General features: G+C 38.9%; 2 protein-coding genes across 2 annotated transcripts; both read left to right on the forward strand.

The window, feature by feature from the left end:
- The first annotated feature begins 93 nt into the window (after window positions 1-93).
- dnajb14 (DnaJ heat shock protein family (Hsp40) member B14) lies at window positions 94-9,396 on the forward strand. Its single transcript, XM_067497214.1, has 8 exons — window positions 94-271; window positions 4,628-4,802; window positions 6,429-6,574; window positions 7,051-7,239; window positions 7,428-7,513; window positions 7,694-7,803; window positions 8,234-8,406; window positions 8,522-9,396. Exons 1-8 carry the CDS (start codon window positions 139-141, stop codon window positions 8,644-8,646), a joined length of 1,137 nt encoding a protein of 378 aa, XP_067353315.1. The 5' UTR covers window positions 94-138; the 3' UTR covers window positions 8,647-9,396.
- Window positions 9,397-10,421: 1,025 nt separating this feature from the next.
- pla2g12a (phospholipase A2, group XIIA) lies at window positions 10,422-13,755 on the forward strand. The gene is made up of 4 exons (XM_067497219.1): window positions 10,422-10,820; window positions 11,154-11,230; window positions 11,998-12,163; window positions 12,793-13,755. The coding sequence occupies exons 1-4, from the start codon at window positions 10,601-10,603 to the stop codon at window positions 12,909-12,911; spliced, it is 582 nt and encodes a 193-aa protein (XP_067353320.1). The 5' UTR covers window positions 10,422-10,600; the 3' UTR covers window positions 12,912-13,755.
- The last annotated feature ends 581 nt before the right edge of the window (window positions 13,756-14,336 follow it).

The raw sequence follows: 14,336 nt of genomic DNA on the forward strand, positions 1-14,336 counted from the left end.
GGCCCAGAATATTTAGAAAAACGAAAAGTGTCCCACTTCTTCTAAACCCAAGCTGTTCGTACCACTGCTCCCACAGCCGCTGATCACGTGGGCTGGCGGAAATCAGCTGACTCCGCCGGGGGAGGAAGAGCAGAGAAGATGGAAGGGAACCGAGACGAAGCCGAAAAATGTATAAATATAGCAACAAAGGCCTTTGAGGCAGGAGATAAAGAGAAGGCGCTGAAGTTTCTGAACAAAGCAGAGAAGCTGTACCCAACTGACAAAGCCAAAGGTAGGGCTGTTTATCTGCACAGAGCTAACGCATCAACCTGGCTCCATATGCGCCGTTAACACGAAGCTAAGGGTTGTTAGCATCCCTCAAGGTAAAGCTGACAACAGGTCGCCTCGGGGTCATACAACGATTATGGATGTGTGTATAATGATTTAGTCAATAATAACCTGTGGCTTAAAGAAGTGGAATCGAGTAATACACACGAGAGTCAGCTATGTTGAAGGCCCAACGTCAGCGCAGTGGTTGCTAACCCATCCTACCCGTCGCTCTATTTTGTGGACTTAAGGTAAATGTAGGCTTTAAAATGTGACGTCGGCTGAAAACATTGACGGACGTGTCCGTTTGCGAAGCCAGATAGCGCTAATAAGATCAACACCAATTGTTTAACGTGAGCCTGAAGCGTCCACATCCAATCCACCATTCATTCGGCGAAACTAGCTGTCGTAACGCCTCGGACTCTGCTGGTGTTTAACATGTCTGTCAGATTTGTTAGTCCTTTCACTTCGAGTTTGAAGGGTTTGCCCTGCCGCATCAATTCTTCTGCGTAAAGGCCGCGGATTTGTAGGGATTTTCGGTGATAGTGGAGCCCGCACCTACAATGCGGGGCGAGGAGTCGATGTTGTCCAGGCCCCACAGAGAGCTGCCAGTCCTATAATTGAGAGTCTGCAGGTGTAGGCTAATCCAGTGTGTGTGTGTGTGTGAGTGAGTGTGAGAGAGAGAGAGACACAAAACAGTAAACGAGTACTGTAAGTATTGGGTTGTAACTTTAAAAAGATCTTCTCCAATCATGGAATGATACCTTTAATAGGATTCTGCTTTGAATAACAAACTGTTTTTTCCCCCATGTCAGTCTAACTCCTTACAGCTGCTTAAAAACAGACTAACTTTTGTTTTTACTTTTTAACTAAAAAGAAATCAGCAATTTTGATTGTAAATATAATTGTAATACTTGTATGAGCCAACCAGGGTTTCCCCTGATAATGTCTTTAGTGACATCATATTTGGAATCATCAAACATAAATGTTTGATGATTCCTGTATAGTTTGCTTTTTTTAGTTTACATTTTAGGTTTGCATAGCAATGGCTTTGTTGCAAGAGAGTTTAGTTCAGCTCAGCTGCTGAAGGCAACAGACGTGGACTACAAGAGACACGGTAACATAAGCAAAGGACTACAAGGTATACGAGTAAGATCGCCTCTACAATACTGTTGATTTAACTCATCAAAACATGTCTTATCATGATGCCCACTGTCATGTGTGGTTTGACAGTTATTATACCGCATATTAAACTTCTCTAATTCATTTATTAGATTATAATTAGATTCCAAAATATTTGTGATGTCACAAATCTTAGTGGCACTCTGAACGCAAATGACAACAAAGTAAAGTTAAACGTAGGTAAAAAGACACTTGCAGTATTGAATATTGTTACTGACCGTGTGAAATGGGATCAGCAGTCTATCTTTTAAATAGACTGCTGATGTTTTGTATGCATGATAGAGTAACATTACCTGAAAGCAAAACGTGTAATTTAGGATGACGGATTTTTTTTTGTTACTCGGAATTTCTCTGAATGGTGCAATAATATTATTCTTCTGGCGTCATAAGCAGAATGACCAGCATTACTTGATTGACCTTCTGGCCACCCCCTAGAACTGTCCCTGGCAAAAAGAAGAAGTAAAACTAATACGTCAGCTTTTTAGGTCTTTTGCTTTGTTTAGTAGTAGTTATGTTAAAGTTCACTTTTACTCATGTTTACAGTTCAGTTTTAACTGGACTTGCTCGTAGCGCTTGAACATGTTTCACCTTTCATCCAAAAGGCTTATTCATATCTGACCAACTGGCAGTGTACAGATCACAAACACATGGCAGATGACAGGAGAGCCAGATCCTCTGAACAAGACTCAGCAGTCTATCTGCATCTGAAAGACAAGGGGTCCCTCCTTTTGAATGCAGTGCAGTATGTTAATAGGCTCGCTCAGGCAGTTCAGGGACAATAATGATTTTGCAGGGAAAATATCTAGATTAATTGTGTATAAGGAGGAGCCGAGGGTCAAGGGGGACTGTGTGGATTCCTAGCTTGGGTCTATGGCATGATTAGAGTTCAGTCCTGATGTTTTGGATGAGGACTTTCTTGAGTGTTTGTGTGTGCTTTTGTGGGGAAATTAGCTTGCCGGGGCAGTTTGTAAATGTTCATAACTGAAGAAAGATTGATGTATTTAGTAACCTGTAACCTCCCTGACAAAAGTACTTATAGGATTTGCCAATGACCTAAGACAGAGAACACTTGCTAGACTGACATTTTAATCTACAGGGAGCAAGTAAATGAGGCAGTGCAAATGATAATGCGAAAACATTAAAGTGAAGATGCATGCTAGTTTTATCGATACTCCACATTTGATCACCCCTGCATCCACAGCTGTTAGATATGCTAAAAGCCAGTAATTCTCAGCAGTCAATAAATGTCTTCCTATATCTGCAGAGGCCTTGACATTGTTGCAGAATACACTGGTATTGCAGTGTGCTATGCGATTGGGTCATAACGTGCTCCATGCAATTTACATCACAGCAGCCTAACAGGGTTAGTGCCAGTCTACTATTACTAAACTGTCTTTGAGTTATCTTGCATCGTTAGACTGGTTGACATTTAGCTCAGGCCAAGTATATTTTAAATGAGATGAATACAGAAAAGCTGTCGCATGCCATGCAAGTAGCTTGAAAACAAAACAAGACAGTAGAAACACTGTAGGTACAATATACCAGCCTGTAGTGCTATGCATAATGGACAAAGGTTTTGTAAGAGGGAATAGTTGTGCACTTATGTTTAATTAGAATAAAAAGTAATGTAATGAATTATGCATTGATAAGCAATTTAGATTATTATAACAGTTAAAAGCATTACTTCTAGCAAGGCAGAGATGATTAGTATTGTCTCTGTGTATATGGTGCGTCACTCACCATATTCCTGTAAATATGAGGTCCTGTGTTAAATATTTGTAGTGTAGTTAATGTCAAACAGTAATTTCATTGATCATTGACGATGTGGCTTTGATCAGCTAGCTACCAGGTGGTCGGAAGTTGGCCAAAGGATGTGCTGCAAAATGTATCATGTTTGGATCTGGAAACTAAATGCACTGCTTACTATCATCATTGTGGTTGGTGTATAGCAGTGTTTCTTTGTTTGCTCTTTAGTCATCTTTAATTGAAAAGTACACTACAAAGCTGTACTTTTATTTGTGTTAAGATGGTGTCATTATTTTTTTAAGCCATAAGTGCTTGGGAGGCACATATTGTCTTTGTAGCATATAGCACTGTAGAGATTTGCATGACTAATCTCATTTAAACGTCCAGCATTATCCTAATGTACAGTCATGTGGTGCTTGGGAGTTGCATGATTTGCCGCATGCTTTTTCATTTTATTTCTATTTAGCATAACATATCAGTAAGGGGAGATACTGCAGATTGGCCACCAAAAGGTGCGTTTCTGCATTTGGTCTCAGTAGTGTGTGAAGGTTGACTGTTCTCCATTTTCACTCACAGCTGCCTGGAATAGGAAGCAGATCCTGGAGTGTTGTGTGATTATTACTGTGACTCCTTGGTTTGATGTCCTCACAAGGTGGTTTTCTTACTCATTTAGTTACCAGGTTTCTTCATCAAGTGACCGAAGACAGAACCTCTTATACTATACTTAACTGTGCTTTGCAGATGTACCTAACATCTTAAGTATGGTGCTTTCTTCTTGCATTGACTTAAGTTTTAAATGAAGACTTGATTAATGTTCTGCTTTGGCATTTTTCTAGTTGGATGTTGTCAGTTAAAATTGGACTTTACAGCAGTGGTGGTGCATATGATTTTTGAGCAATGCATTAAAGCCTTTGTAAATGTGTTTTTTAAAATCCAGATACCTATTGAATCTCAAAATGTGTCATTGAACCTCTTGTTCAAGGGCCACCTTGGTGCCGGTCCTGAGCCCGGGTAAAAAATGGCAGGTTTGTGGCAGGACGGGTATCCGGCTTAAAACTCCTGCCAAATCCTTTGTTGTGTCACTAAAAGTGGCAATTGTTTTTAATGTAAGTTTGCACTGTGCAGAGGTGATAGAAGCACTTTTACTTGAGTATTTAGTTTGTGTACAAATATTAGTCTAAAAGAATTTTTACAACATGTACCACAGAATTGTTTACTTAAACAAAAGTACTAAGCAGATTTTCTATACTGTGCACAAGCACATACATAAAGGTAGTTAAGCCATGATGATTCATCAGTTTTTATTAATTCAATATAATATATTTATAATAAAACCACCAGGTGATATGTGTAACTTGCATTCATGTTTAGCCTTTCTCTTGCTCATCTTCAGCTTTGTTGGATGCAATAACGAAGAATGCTAGCTCAGCACCTAATGGCACACATCGCAGGAGACCAGCAGAAAGCTCAGAAAGTAATGGTGCCCAGCCACAAAGGGAAAGACAAGAGTCTGGAGGAAACGACTCTTCTAAAGGCTTTACCAAAGAGCAGGTGGAAGGTGTGCAAAGGTGGGTACTGTATGCTTCTCTAGTTATTTCTTTTTATCCTGTATTTCTTGGTCCACTTGTTGGTTCTGTAATCTATCCCACTTTGATCCACTCGGTCATTTTGGTGGTGTTTCCATTACACTTGATTAGGCCTTTCATGTGTGGCTGAAAGAGAACACTGTCTCTGTAGTGTTATGCACACAGCTATTGCTATGGGAACCTCTTTAGCTAAGTGGGTTGCTCGTGAGGAGAGAGAGTGAGAGACATTTAAGAGTAGGAGCCTCATAACAGGTAACCACTACATGCTCTAATTTTAGACCAGAGATACAGCAACAATGATGGGCAGGCAGTGAATATTACCTACACATTTTAATCAGATCATGAGAAATTAGATGATAGAAACCTGGGTTAATTTCTAGAATGAACTTGCTGCTATGTTATGCTGTACTACCAGTATGTTGCAAGTAAACGTAGGCAATCATCCATTGCCCTGGTGTTTTTGAGCTAAATCCTTTGAGGAAACTTTGGTGGGTTAAAATTACATCATGTCTTCTAAGAAGAAGTAACAATCAGTTGTACTTTGTTTACATCAGGAAGGTCTCTTGAGCCATGATTCAGTGTACGGTAGGGACTGGGTAATGACTGAATATTACAAACTTTATAAATAATAATACTGTGCTATATAAATAAATATTGTGTTATAACTAATAAGTGCTGGTGTATCATATCTAAATCAGCTACATCTATACTGTACCAACAGTGCTTTGCCATAGTTACCATAGTCAGTATTGTTTAAAATATTTTAATTTTATTTATTTATTTAGTTGAATAATTTTACTTTTGTATTTTAAGTTGACTGTAGAAATGTGCTTAATACATGAGTAAAAGATTTTGTAGTTGCAGGGCAACGAACTACAATGAATTGGCTTTAGTTTGAGTTTATTTCTGCCAAAGATGTTCATTTTTTTTTTAGTTTTTTTGTCCTTTCGGTTTATCCCTTAAGTCCAGTGTCGACACAGCAAATCACCAGTCCGCATGTTGATTTTGCACAGAAATTGCGTAAGATGCCCCCCAATTTCTCCTGGCAATGCACAGCTGGGGATTGGGAAATGCTGGGGGTTCAGTGTCTTGCCCACAGGTTGGGCCTGTGGTTGGGAAGGGCAGGCCGCGAAACTCTGACCCTATGGTCAGTAGGCGGCCACTCTACCAACTGCATCACTGCCTCCCCGACCCAAAGATGCTGATTTTTAATAGTACACATTTTCATTGTTTCTTTACCAATGTGCAGAGGGCAAACACATGGAAAACACACTTTATTTGTCCTGCCATGATTATAAATCATAGAATTAACATTCCAGATGTTAATTCATACTGCTGATCTGAGCTGCTGTTTGACATTTTAAATAGCAAACAAGTAGTCTACTACTGCAAGTACTGGAGAGTCAGTGAAAATAGTCCTTTATTTATGTTTATAATGGAGGTGTCCTCTTGAATGATATAGGAACTCAAGTATATTGGGTCAGTTATTCTTAACATAAGAATAAAAACTGGAGCAGTGGTTTGAATATTTTTTGCCTGTCTGTCACATGGTACTATCCACTATATAATTTTATTTTTGTTTTTTTTCTTTCTGTCATTCCCCTTAAGAATAAAGCGCTGTAAGGACTACTATGAAGTGTTAGGTGTCCATAAAGAAGCCAGTGAGGACGAGCTCAAAAAAGCCTACAGGAAGCTAGCACTCAAGTTCCACCCGGATAAAAATCATGCACCTGGAGCAACAGAGGCTTTTAAAAGTCAGTGTTTTTTTTATTTTTTTAATAAGTTTTTACTGGTTTATTTGATTCAGTCATTTTCTAAACTAATTCACTGTCCACAATCCTCCTCTACTTATTTTCTTCTTTGTCTCCTCTACTCATGGTCACTCTTTGTCATTCTGCATCCTGGAATAGCTTGTTCCTCATGTGCCATTTTCCTCAGTTGATGTCCATAAATGAATAAAAACAGCTGTACTGGATGGAAAGATTTCTTCATTCCAAAATGTGTCATCCATGCACTTTTTTTTTAAACAAACTGGTTCCCAAACTGCAAGTAGAGGAGTACATTTTTGTTTTTAGCGTCTTTATGGCGATTGTGGACAAAATGATTGATTTAGAAAATGACTGAAGTGTGTAATATAAAATGAGTCAGCTTGTTCAATTCAGTTGACTTGACATGTACAGTAGCTTTCATTCACTCTTTACTTTCCCTTGGATAACATGTCCTCCTTCAGAGATTGGTAATGCATATGCAGTGCTGAGCAACACAGACAAACGACGGCAGTATGACCTGACAGGAGGAGAGGAGCCGAGCAGTCCAGGACACTCGCGGGAAGGAGGTTTTGACTTCCACAGGGGCTTTGAGGCTGACATCACTCCTGAGGACCTCTTCAACATGTTTTTTGGAGGTGGTTTCCCCTCCTGTAAGTGAGCTCTTACATACAGAAAGACAGTTGTTTCTGCTCAGTATTACTGATCACTCAATGCTTTCCACTTACACATGACATGGCTTTGTTTTATATCTTTTTTTGCAAATAAGTAGTTACAGTATAATTAGGAACACAGTGCATAAGTTTGTGTCTGACCATAGGTTTAATGTTCTCATCTACAGCAAGTGCACACACCTTCACCAATGGCAGAACAAGCTACAGCCGTCAAACGGATTACCGACAAGAGAGAACAGAAGAACGGGGAGATGTACGTAGACAGGTTCAGATGTTAGGTCTTTAATGTTTTGTTTGTTTTATCAAAAAAATGTTTATAACATTTCTAATATGTATTTAATGCATAACCACACAAGCTTTACTTGTCTACTTGACTGCACAATATTTTATGTGTGTTGTTGAAAGTGAATTTTTGTGCTGCATTTGGCTCTAGGGTGGTTTCTCTATGTTTGTCCAACTGATGCCCATCGTGGTCCTGATTTTAGTGTCAATACTGAGCCAGATGATGGTTTCTCCTCCACCCTACAGCCTTTACTCAAAACTGTAAGTGCACGCACTGATTGACATGAATTGATTGAAAATGAATTACTTAACCCCTTATCCTAACCAACAAAACTGAATATGTCAGTATGCCAATTAAAATTTGTATTCCACACAAAACAATCCACACAATAGAAAAGCATTTCAGGAGATATTTCGCATGACAAAGGTGACAAATAATTGTACGTTTACCTCTTTAACTATGAAATGCTTGCATAAGCAGGGCCTTCTGGTGTCTTACTAAATGTTGTGCCAGTTTTTTTCCTCATTAGTAGTGTTATTTTCACACATCACTGGATGAATACACACAAAGAAACACAGTTCTTCAAGGATCTAAATGGGACCTACCTTGTGTAGAACAGGTGTAGTGATCACATAAAAACTTTCCAAAATTCAGTATGTGAAAAATAGTAGCTTTTTTTATCTTTTTCAGGTCAACTGGTCAGACCATTAAACGTCAGACAGAAAACCTGCGTGTCGACTACTATGTTAATAGAGACTTCAAGTCTGAGTATAAGGGCTCGGCGCTGCAGCAAATTGAAAAAAATGTGGAGGAGGATTATGTATCTAATGTCAGAAATAACTGTTGGAAGGAGAGACAGAGGAGTGAGTATCCATGGAGCTACGTTGTTAACCATACTATGTATGTGCTGTTCAGTTTTTTTTCTGGGCCTCTTGTTTTATCACATCCACTTTTTTTCCCCCTCTTTTTCTCATTCAGAAACAGACCTGTTGTATGCTGCTAAGGTATACAGGGATGACCGAATGCAGGACAAGGCAGAGCGCATGACCATGGATAACTGCAAAGAGCTGGACAGACTAAATAAGCTATTCAGAGGCGGATGAGTTGAGCACTTTTAGATTACGTACATGTATATGAATAGATGTTTTTTTTTTTTTTTTAAGAGTCGTTACACTAGGAGCAAAAAATTAAGCAATTTAGCTCTATTGTTAAAATTTTAAAATATCCTTCTCAAAATCCCACCAAATTCTCATCCTCTGTTCAGCCTGACCCCAGGAATCACCTTGTTACGACTTGTTCAACCAATCTCTGCACATTGTAGAAAGTCTGATATTGTTTCTTTTGTTACTCTGCTTTTCTTGTGTTTTCATGGAAATGAGAAGGACCAGGACACTGGACTGTAAGACATTTGCTTTGTTTTGTGAGAACTTGAGACATTCCGCACAAGCAAAAAACAGCTTTTGGCGTCATCTGACATAAATATAGGATGGAAGACTATAGATTCATCTGGAGGTACCGTCATGCAGTCAAGTCCATTTCCTGATGAACATAGAACCAAAAAAGGAAATTAAAATCTTTCCTTTAGCTACCTTTTCAGCATCATGTGTGGAGGAAGATCAGTGGATCATGAAGAGTTGTATATGGTTTTGCTACTAGAAAACCTCGTCATGTTATCCACTTCAAAATGTGAAGTAGGTTGGGACTAAATATGAAAGGACTATCATTCATAAATTGTTGTACATTTTTGTTTTTGAATGTTTGAAGTTTATGCAGTTATTTAACTAACTATAGGAGAGTTTTTTTTATTCTATGCTCACCTAATCATTACAATAAAGTAAAATAATGACAATTGACTCAATTTGTTTCTCTGACTCTAATTTTGTAGATCTACATAACATTTGCTTTATTGATGTGAAAACCGTTGTTGAAGTAATCAGTCTTTTTTCCCTTTTTTTGCAAATGCAGTGTTTCTATAATTTTATTTTAGTTTTACTTAACATAATAGATAGACAATTGGAAGATTTAGTCAGCTTGGCATTAGCAGCACATATGAATTTAAATTGCACCTGAACACAAGGACTCTGAAACTCTCACATAATCACAGATAGTCAATGTATTAAATATAATCTGGATTAATGTGTTAGAATATTATGCGTTCCCTTCACCTCAATAGTAAACACATCATAGAATTGTCAACTGTAAAATGTCAACTTCAAAACAGAATTTGTGTATGATTAGTTTATTGTATGGGGAGACTGAAACAGGGTTTTCTTGCTGTAATCATTTTCTCTAGATCATAATGGCTTTCAATGTATCCTTTCCTAAAGCCCTTCTGATAAAGGTGATGGGGAATCAAATCTCTTGCTCTAATAAAGTATCCAATGTTGTATTTAGAGCAAATAGCAGGCTTCAGAAGTCAAAAGGGTAAACAAGTAAATATCTTTTAAAGGTCGTGTTTTAGTCTAAAACTTCCCCCCTTGTGTTTCTCTCCTGAACTCCTGGCAAAGTGGCCGAAAGATGGAGGTGGATATCCACTTAATGAGTAATTTGGATGGAGGTCTTTTGCACCCTACCCCTCTCCTGAAAGCCTTTAAAAACGTGACGAATGCTGTCAGCATGTAAAACCAGTTGCAGTGTTTAATATTGTTTTTAGACTTGGAAGAATTCTGATTTAGCCTACAACAGAAAAGTAGACCCCGCTTGACCTGAACTGATAATGTAAAGGCAGTGAAATTTGGCTCTAAATGTACTACTACGTGAGCGTTATTGCCAATGTATGTGCTGCATAGAACACCACGTCTAGCGCGGTCACGCAATCATTCGTCGTCATTTTCCACGTGATTATCTGACGTGGGGTTTACGCGGCGTACGTCGTCCACGCTTGAGCGTCTGTGTCCTACGTACATCACTACCTCCTGGGCGTCTTGGAAGTGAAATGAAAACAAGCACAAGTGAACCCTGGGATGACATCGAGACAACATCTTGAAGAATAAATTAGCCAAAACTAAAGCGACGTGCCGGGAAACGTACGTTTGTGGCCCTGACGTCAGCTGGACTATGCGCTACCTCAGCTACGTCTGTGTATTTGCGCTGGGTTTGTTCTTACTCGGACGTCTCCCACATGCGTCAACCTGTAAACAGGAGCCAGAGACTCCGGACTGGAGGATGACACTGAAAACTATTCGTAACGGGATCCACAGGATTGACACGTACCTGAATGCAGCCCTGGACTTGTTTGGTGGCGATGACGGGCTGTGTCATTACAGGTGTAGTGATGGTAACGGCGTTTTTTTTCTATAAGAACATCGCGCGACTTGAACAGTTGCTTTCTCAATCCCAGCTGTTACTAATATCATATTAATAATGGCTGGTGGTGTCATGCACGCTGACTTACTTAGTACATCTACAAATCATTTCTATCAGTCATGTGAAGTGAAAATGAAAGAAGTAAGGATCATTAAGAAACAAACATATTAAAGGTTCATACACACTGTTGCTGCTTTAGTAGCACAGTGTGCCAATAAATCCTCTGCACTCCTGTGGTTGCTTCTGCTAACAAGACACCTGTCATATTAACAAAGAGCATCTTCACCTTTCCTCCTCTTTCCAGGTTACAAACCAGTTCCTCGTCCCGGGTACAAGCATCCACCACCCAACGGCTGTGGCTCCCCGCTGTTTGGATTTCAGGTAATGTGCAGTTTGGGAGGTTTTATTGGTTGTTGGGTTGCAAAATGAATCCAGTTGTACACAGCAGCAGAACATGCAATCAGCTGTTTCGTTACGCAGTGCATGTTTGCTATATGTCTTAGATTTTTGTACACACACTGTACAACAAAGGTGCAGTGTGGTAATAGAATGGAGCCATCGTGACAAAACCACCATGCAAATATTGTTGGCAGTTCAAATAACAGTTCAACTTCAGTTTTACTACTACTGGGGACAAATATTACCCCTGTGGCTTTCTCCATGATTCCTGTTACCATCCCTCAAGATGTACTTGCATGAGCTCTTTTGTGAATTTAGTTTCGCTGTCTTCTGTGTCTTTGTATCATCCCAGGCTGACTACTTAGTGTTGAGATCAGGGCTCTATGTGGGCCAGATGATCTGATGCAGTTTTTATGTCTCTGCATGTTTTGGCTTGTTGCGTTACAGCAGAATAACTTGGCACAGTTTAAATTTTGCTGTGGTGATAACAGTCTGAACTCTTGAGTTATTTTGACAATATTAAAAAAACTACTGGCAGTAAAACAGTAATGTATACTTTTACCATCTATGAAACACAGATGAAACATAATTTTATAATTTATGAAACATAATTTTACCAACTTACTGCTAAACCACAGTCATATAATACATTTTGCAAAATGTTGGAGTTCTACCTGCAGCATAACTCTTTGTTCAGGCCAGAACACGTCCGTTACAAACATTCAGAGTAATTAAGTTGTTGTTTCCAGTTTGATATCGGCATCCCATCCATGACCAAATGCTGTAACCAACACGATCGCTGCTATGATACCTGCGGTCGTGAGAAGCACGACTGTGATGAGGAGTTTCAAGAATGTCTGGAGACCATCTGCAGGAACGTGCAAAGAACTCTGGGATTGGCCCAGAGTGTCCAAGGTGAGAGGTCTAGTCACTTGATATGACCCAGTTCTATACTACATACTAGTTGACATACATACTGGTGGCTCAAACAGACGGATAGAACCTGACAGTCTTGACAATACATTTTGTCAATGAAAATAGTTCCTGCCAAGTCTCCAGGATCTGTGTGTCAGTTAGTAGTCATCCATGAAGCACAGGGTCAGTAGCTCGACTGCCAGGTTCCTCCTGGCTACATGAAAAGTGGCTTTGGGCTAGACACTGAACCCCAGTTTTTCATCAGCTGCTGGATGGTTAGAATTAAAAGACTGTAACCTGAACATCTGGATCTCTTAAAATGAAATATATTCTTTTGGTAATGGTAATTAGAGAATCTATCTAATCCCTACCTCAGGGTAATGCCATCTGCACCGTAGATATGGCTATTATTGTTTTTTGTTATTGTTAGACAAAGTGAACGTGATTGTAATCTCTTATAAAAATCTGTAATAAATGAGGACTGAATGCTCTAATTGAATTTAACAGAACATTTTTTTTAGTCACTTGTTAGTCACTTACAGTAACATCAAAGCAGCTACACGTACATTTTAATCTTGCCGTGTGTTTGCTCATGTTCTTTCTCTTTTGCTTTCTTTTGTTGTTTGCAGCTTGCGAGTCAGCAGTGACTCTGCTGTTTGACGCTGTTATGCATTTGGGATGTAAGCCGTACCTGGACAGTCAGAGGGCATCCTGCGTGTGTCAGTATGAAGTGAAGAGGGAACTGTGATACTGCCTTTAGAAACAAGACTGTAAAACAAGACTGGTTCAGAAACACACTAACAGAAGAACACCAGCAATAAACTTTTCATGAATGTTTTCTCAGGGATAGTGTCTTCGGACACTCACCTCCCTTTATTGAAGTTTAGAAGTGCACACTTTTGTTAGACAGCTGAATGTGGAATGACATAGTTTTTAGCGTGGAAAAATTAATATCTTTCTCCATGCAGTTAATTATTTATACTTTGTTAATACTGTGTAAAGTGTTTGTCCTGTGATGGACTGGCAACAGGGTATTTCAGGGTCTCCCAGGGTTTTTGATACTTGAGTAGGGCTCAGTCTGTAATGCTTGATAATATGGGTAAAACGTTTACTAGAAAGTTTCCTGAAAGTATCTTGGTGAATACTAATTAGCAGTGAAGTAGTGACCACTTTAAAATAGTGCACTTTGAAGTAATTACTAGCAGTTGAATGCTAAAGCAGCGGGACCAGGAGTATTTCAGTCACGTACAGAAAGTCAGCTTAACATGCTACCAGAAGAATACAGCTACACCTATGAGAAAAATTACTTTTCCAGTTTTAAATAGAACTGTTATTTCAAATGATTTCCTGCTGTACAGACTATAAAACCAGATGCTACCAACCAGTCCCTTCTCCCATAGGTCAAAGACGAACATGTGACCAGGATGTAATCTAGAGCATCTGACATATTTTTGTGATTTATTTTTATAAAATGTGTAAAATATCACATGGGGGGTCAGCGCACTGGTGAACTCAAATGATGTGGCAACACTGTGGAGAAAGCCATGTTAAATTATCATTAAATAAAGAAGGAAAAATGCCTTTATCGATAATTCTGTGGGACAGTTTTTTCATACACATTTTAGGCCAAACATTGTTTCTTATGAGCAGTCATAACAAAAAGGTATTCAGAGTGAGATTTAAGGGTCGCTGATGTTTGAATGCTCTTGCATTATATCTTACCTGAAACATTTCTTATTGTCTTTCTATATTTGTTTCATGTTAAAAATGTGGAAACAATTGTGGATTACCTGCAGGCCTAGAAAGTCTTAAATCACAATTTAAGTTACTTGAAAACACTCTTGCTTCCCTTAGGCAGCAATGTTTACTATACAATATATTTGAATTTTTAAAGTATACAAAACATTTAACAATTCATTTAGAGGAAAAATTAGAGTCTGGTGTATGAATTACCTGGATGACAATCCAAGTAATTAGTTTGAGAAAGAAAAGAAATCTGGGTCACTGTCAAAGTGGGATTGTGTCTCTACAGATTTGTAGAGGTATGTCTTAAACAAAGGACATTTCTGAAGACTTTAGAAGAGGGCTTGATGCTCACCAGGCTGGAAAGGAATACTATAGCCACTTCAAATAAAACAAACTTGATAATGGGCCTTGTTTGTCTGATGCATTA

The sequence above is a fragment of the Channa argus genome, chromosome 3 (genome assembly GCF_033026475.1).
Source record: "Channa argus isolate prfri chromosome 3, Channa argus male v1.0, whole genome shotgun sequence".
Taxonomy (NCBI): domain Eukaryota; kingdom Metazoa; phylum Chordata; class Actinopteri; order Anabantiformes; family Channidae; genus Channa; species Channa argus.

Bases quoted from the DNA above. Each gene is read 5' to 3' on its own strand.
- dnajb14 (XM_067497214.1), top strand. From the start codon at position 139: ATGGAAGGGAACCGAGACGAAGCCGAAAAATGTATAAATATAGCAACA. The intron at 7,240-7,427 runs GTAAGTGAGCTC...TCTCATCTACAG, and splicing joins TGGAGGTGGTTTCCCCTCCT to CAAGTGCACACACCTTCACC. The intron at 7,514-7,693 runs GTACGTAGACAG...ATTTGGCTCTAG, and splicing joins GAACAGAAGAACGGGGAGAT to GGTGGTTTCTCTATGTTTGT.
- pla2g12a (XM_067497219.1), top strand. From the start codon at position 10,601: ATGCGCTACCTCAGCTACGTCTGTGTATTTGCGCTGGGTTTGTTCTTA. The intron at 10,821-11,153 runs GTAACGGCGTTT...TCCTCTTTCCAG, and splicing joins TCATTACAGGTGTAGTGATG to GTTACAAACCAGTTCCTCGT. The intron at 11,231-11,997 runs GTAATGTGCAGT...TGTTGTTTCCAG, and splicing joins CCCCGCTGTTTGGATTTCAG to TTTGATATCGGCATCCCATC.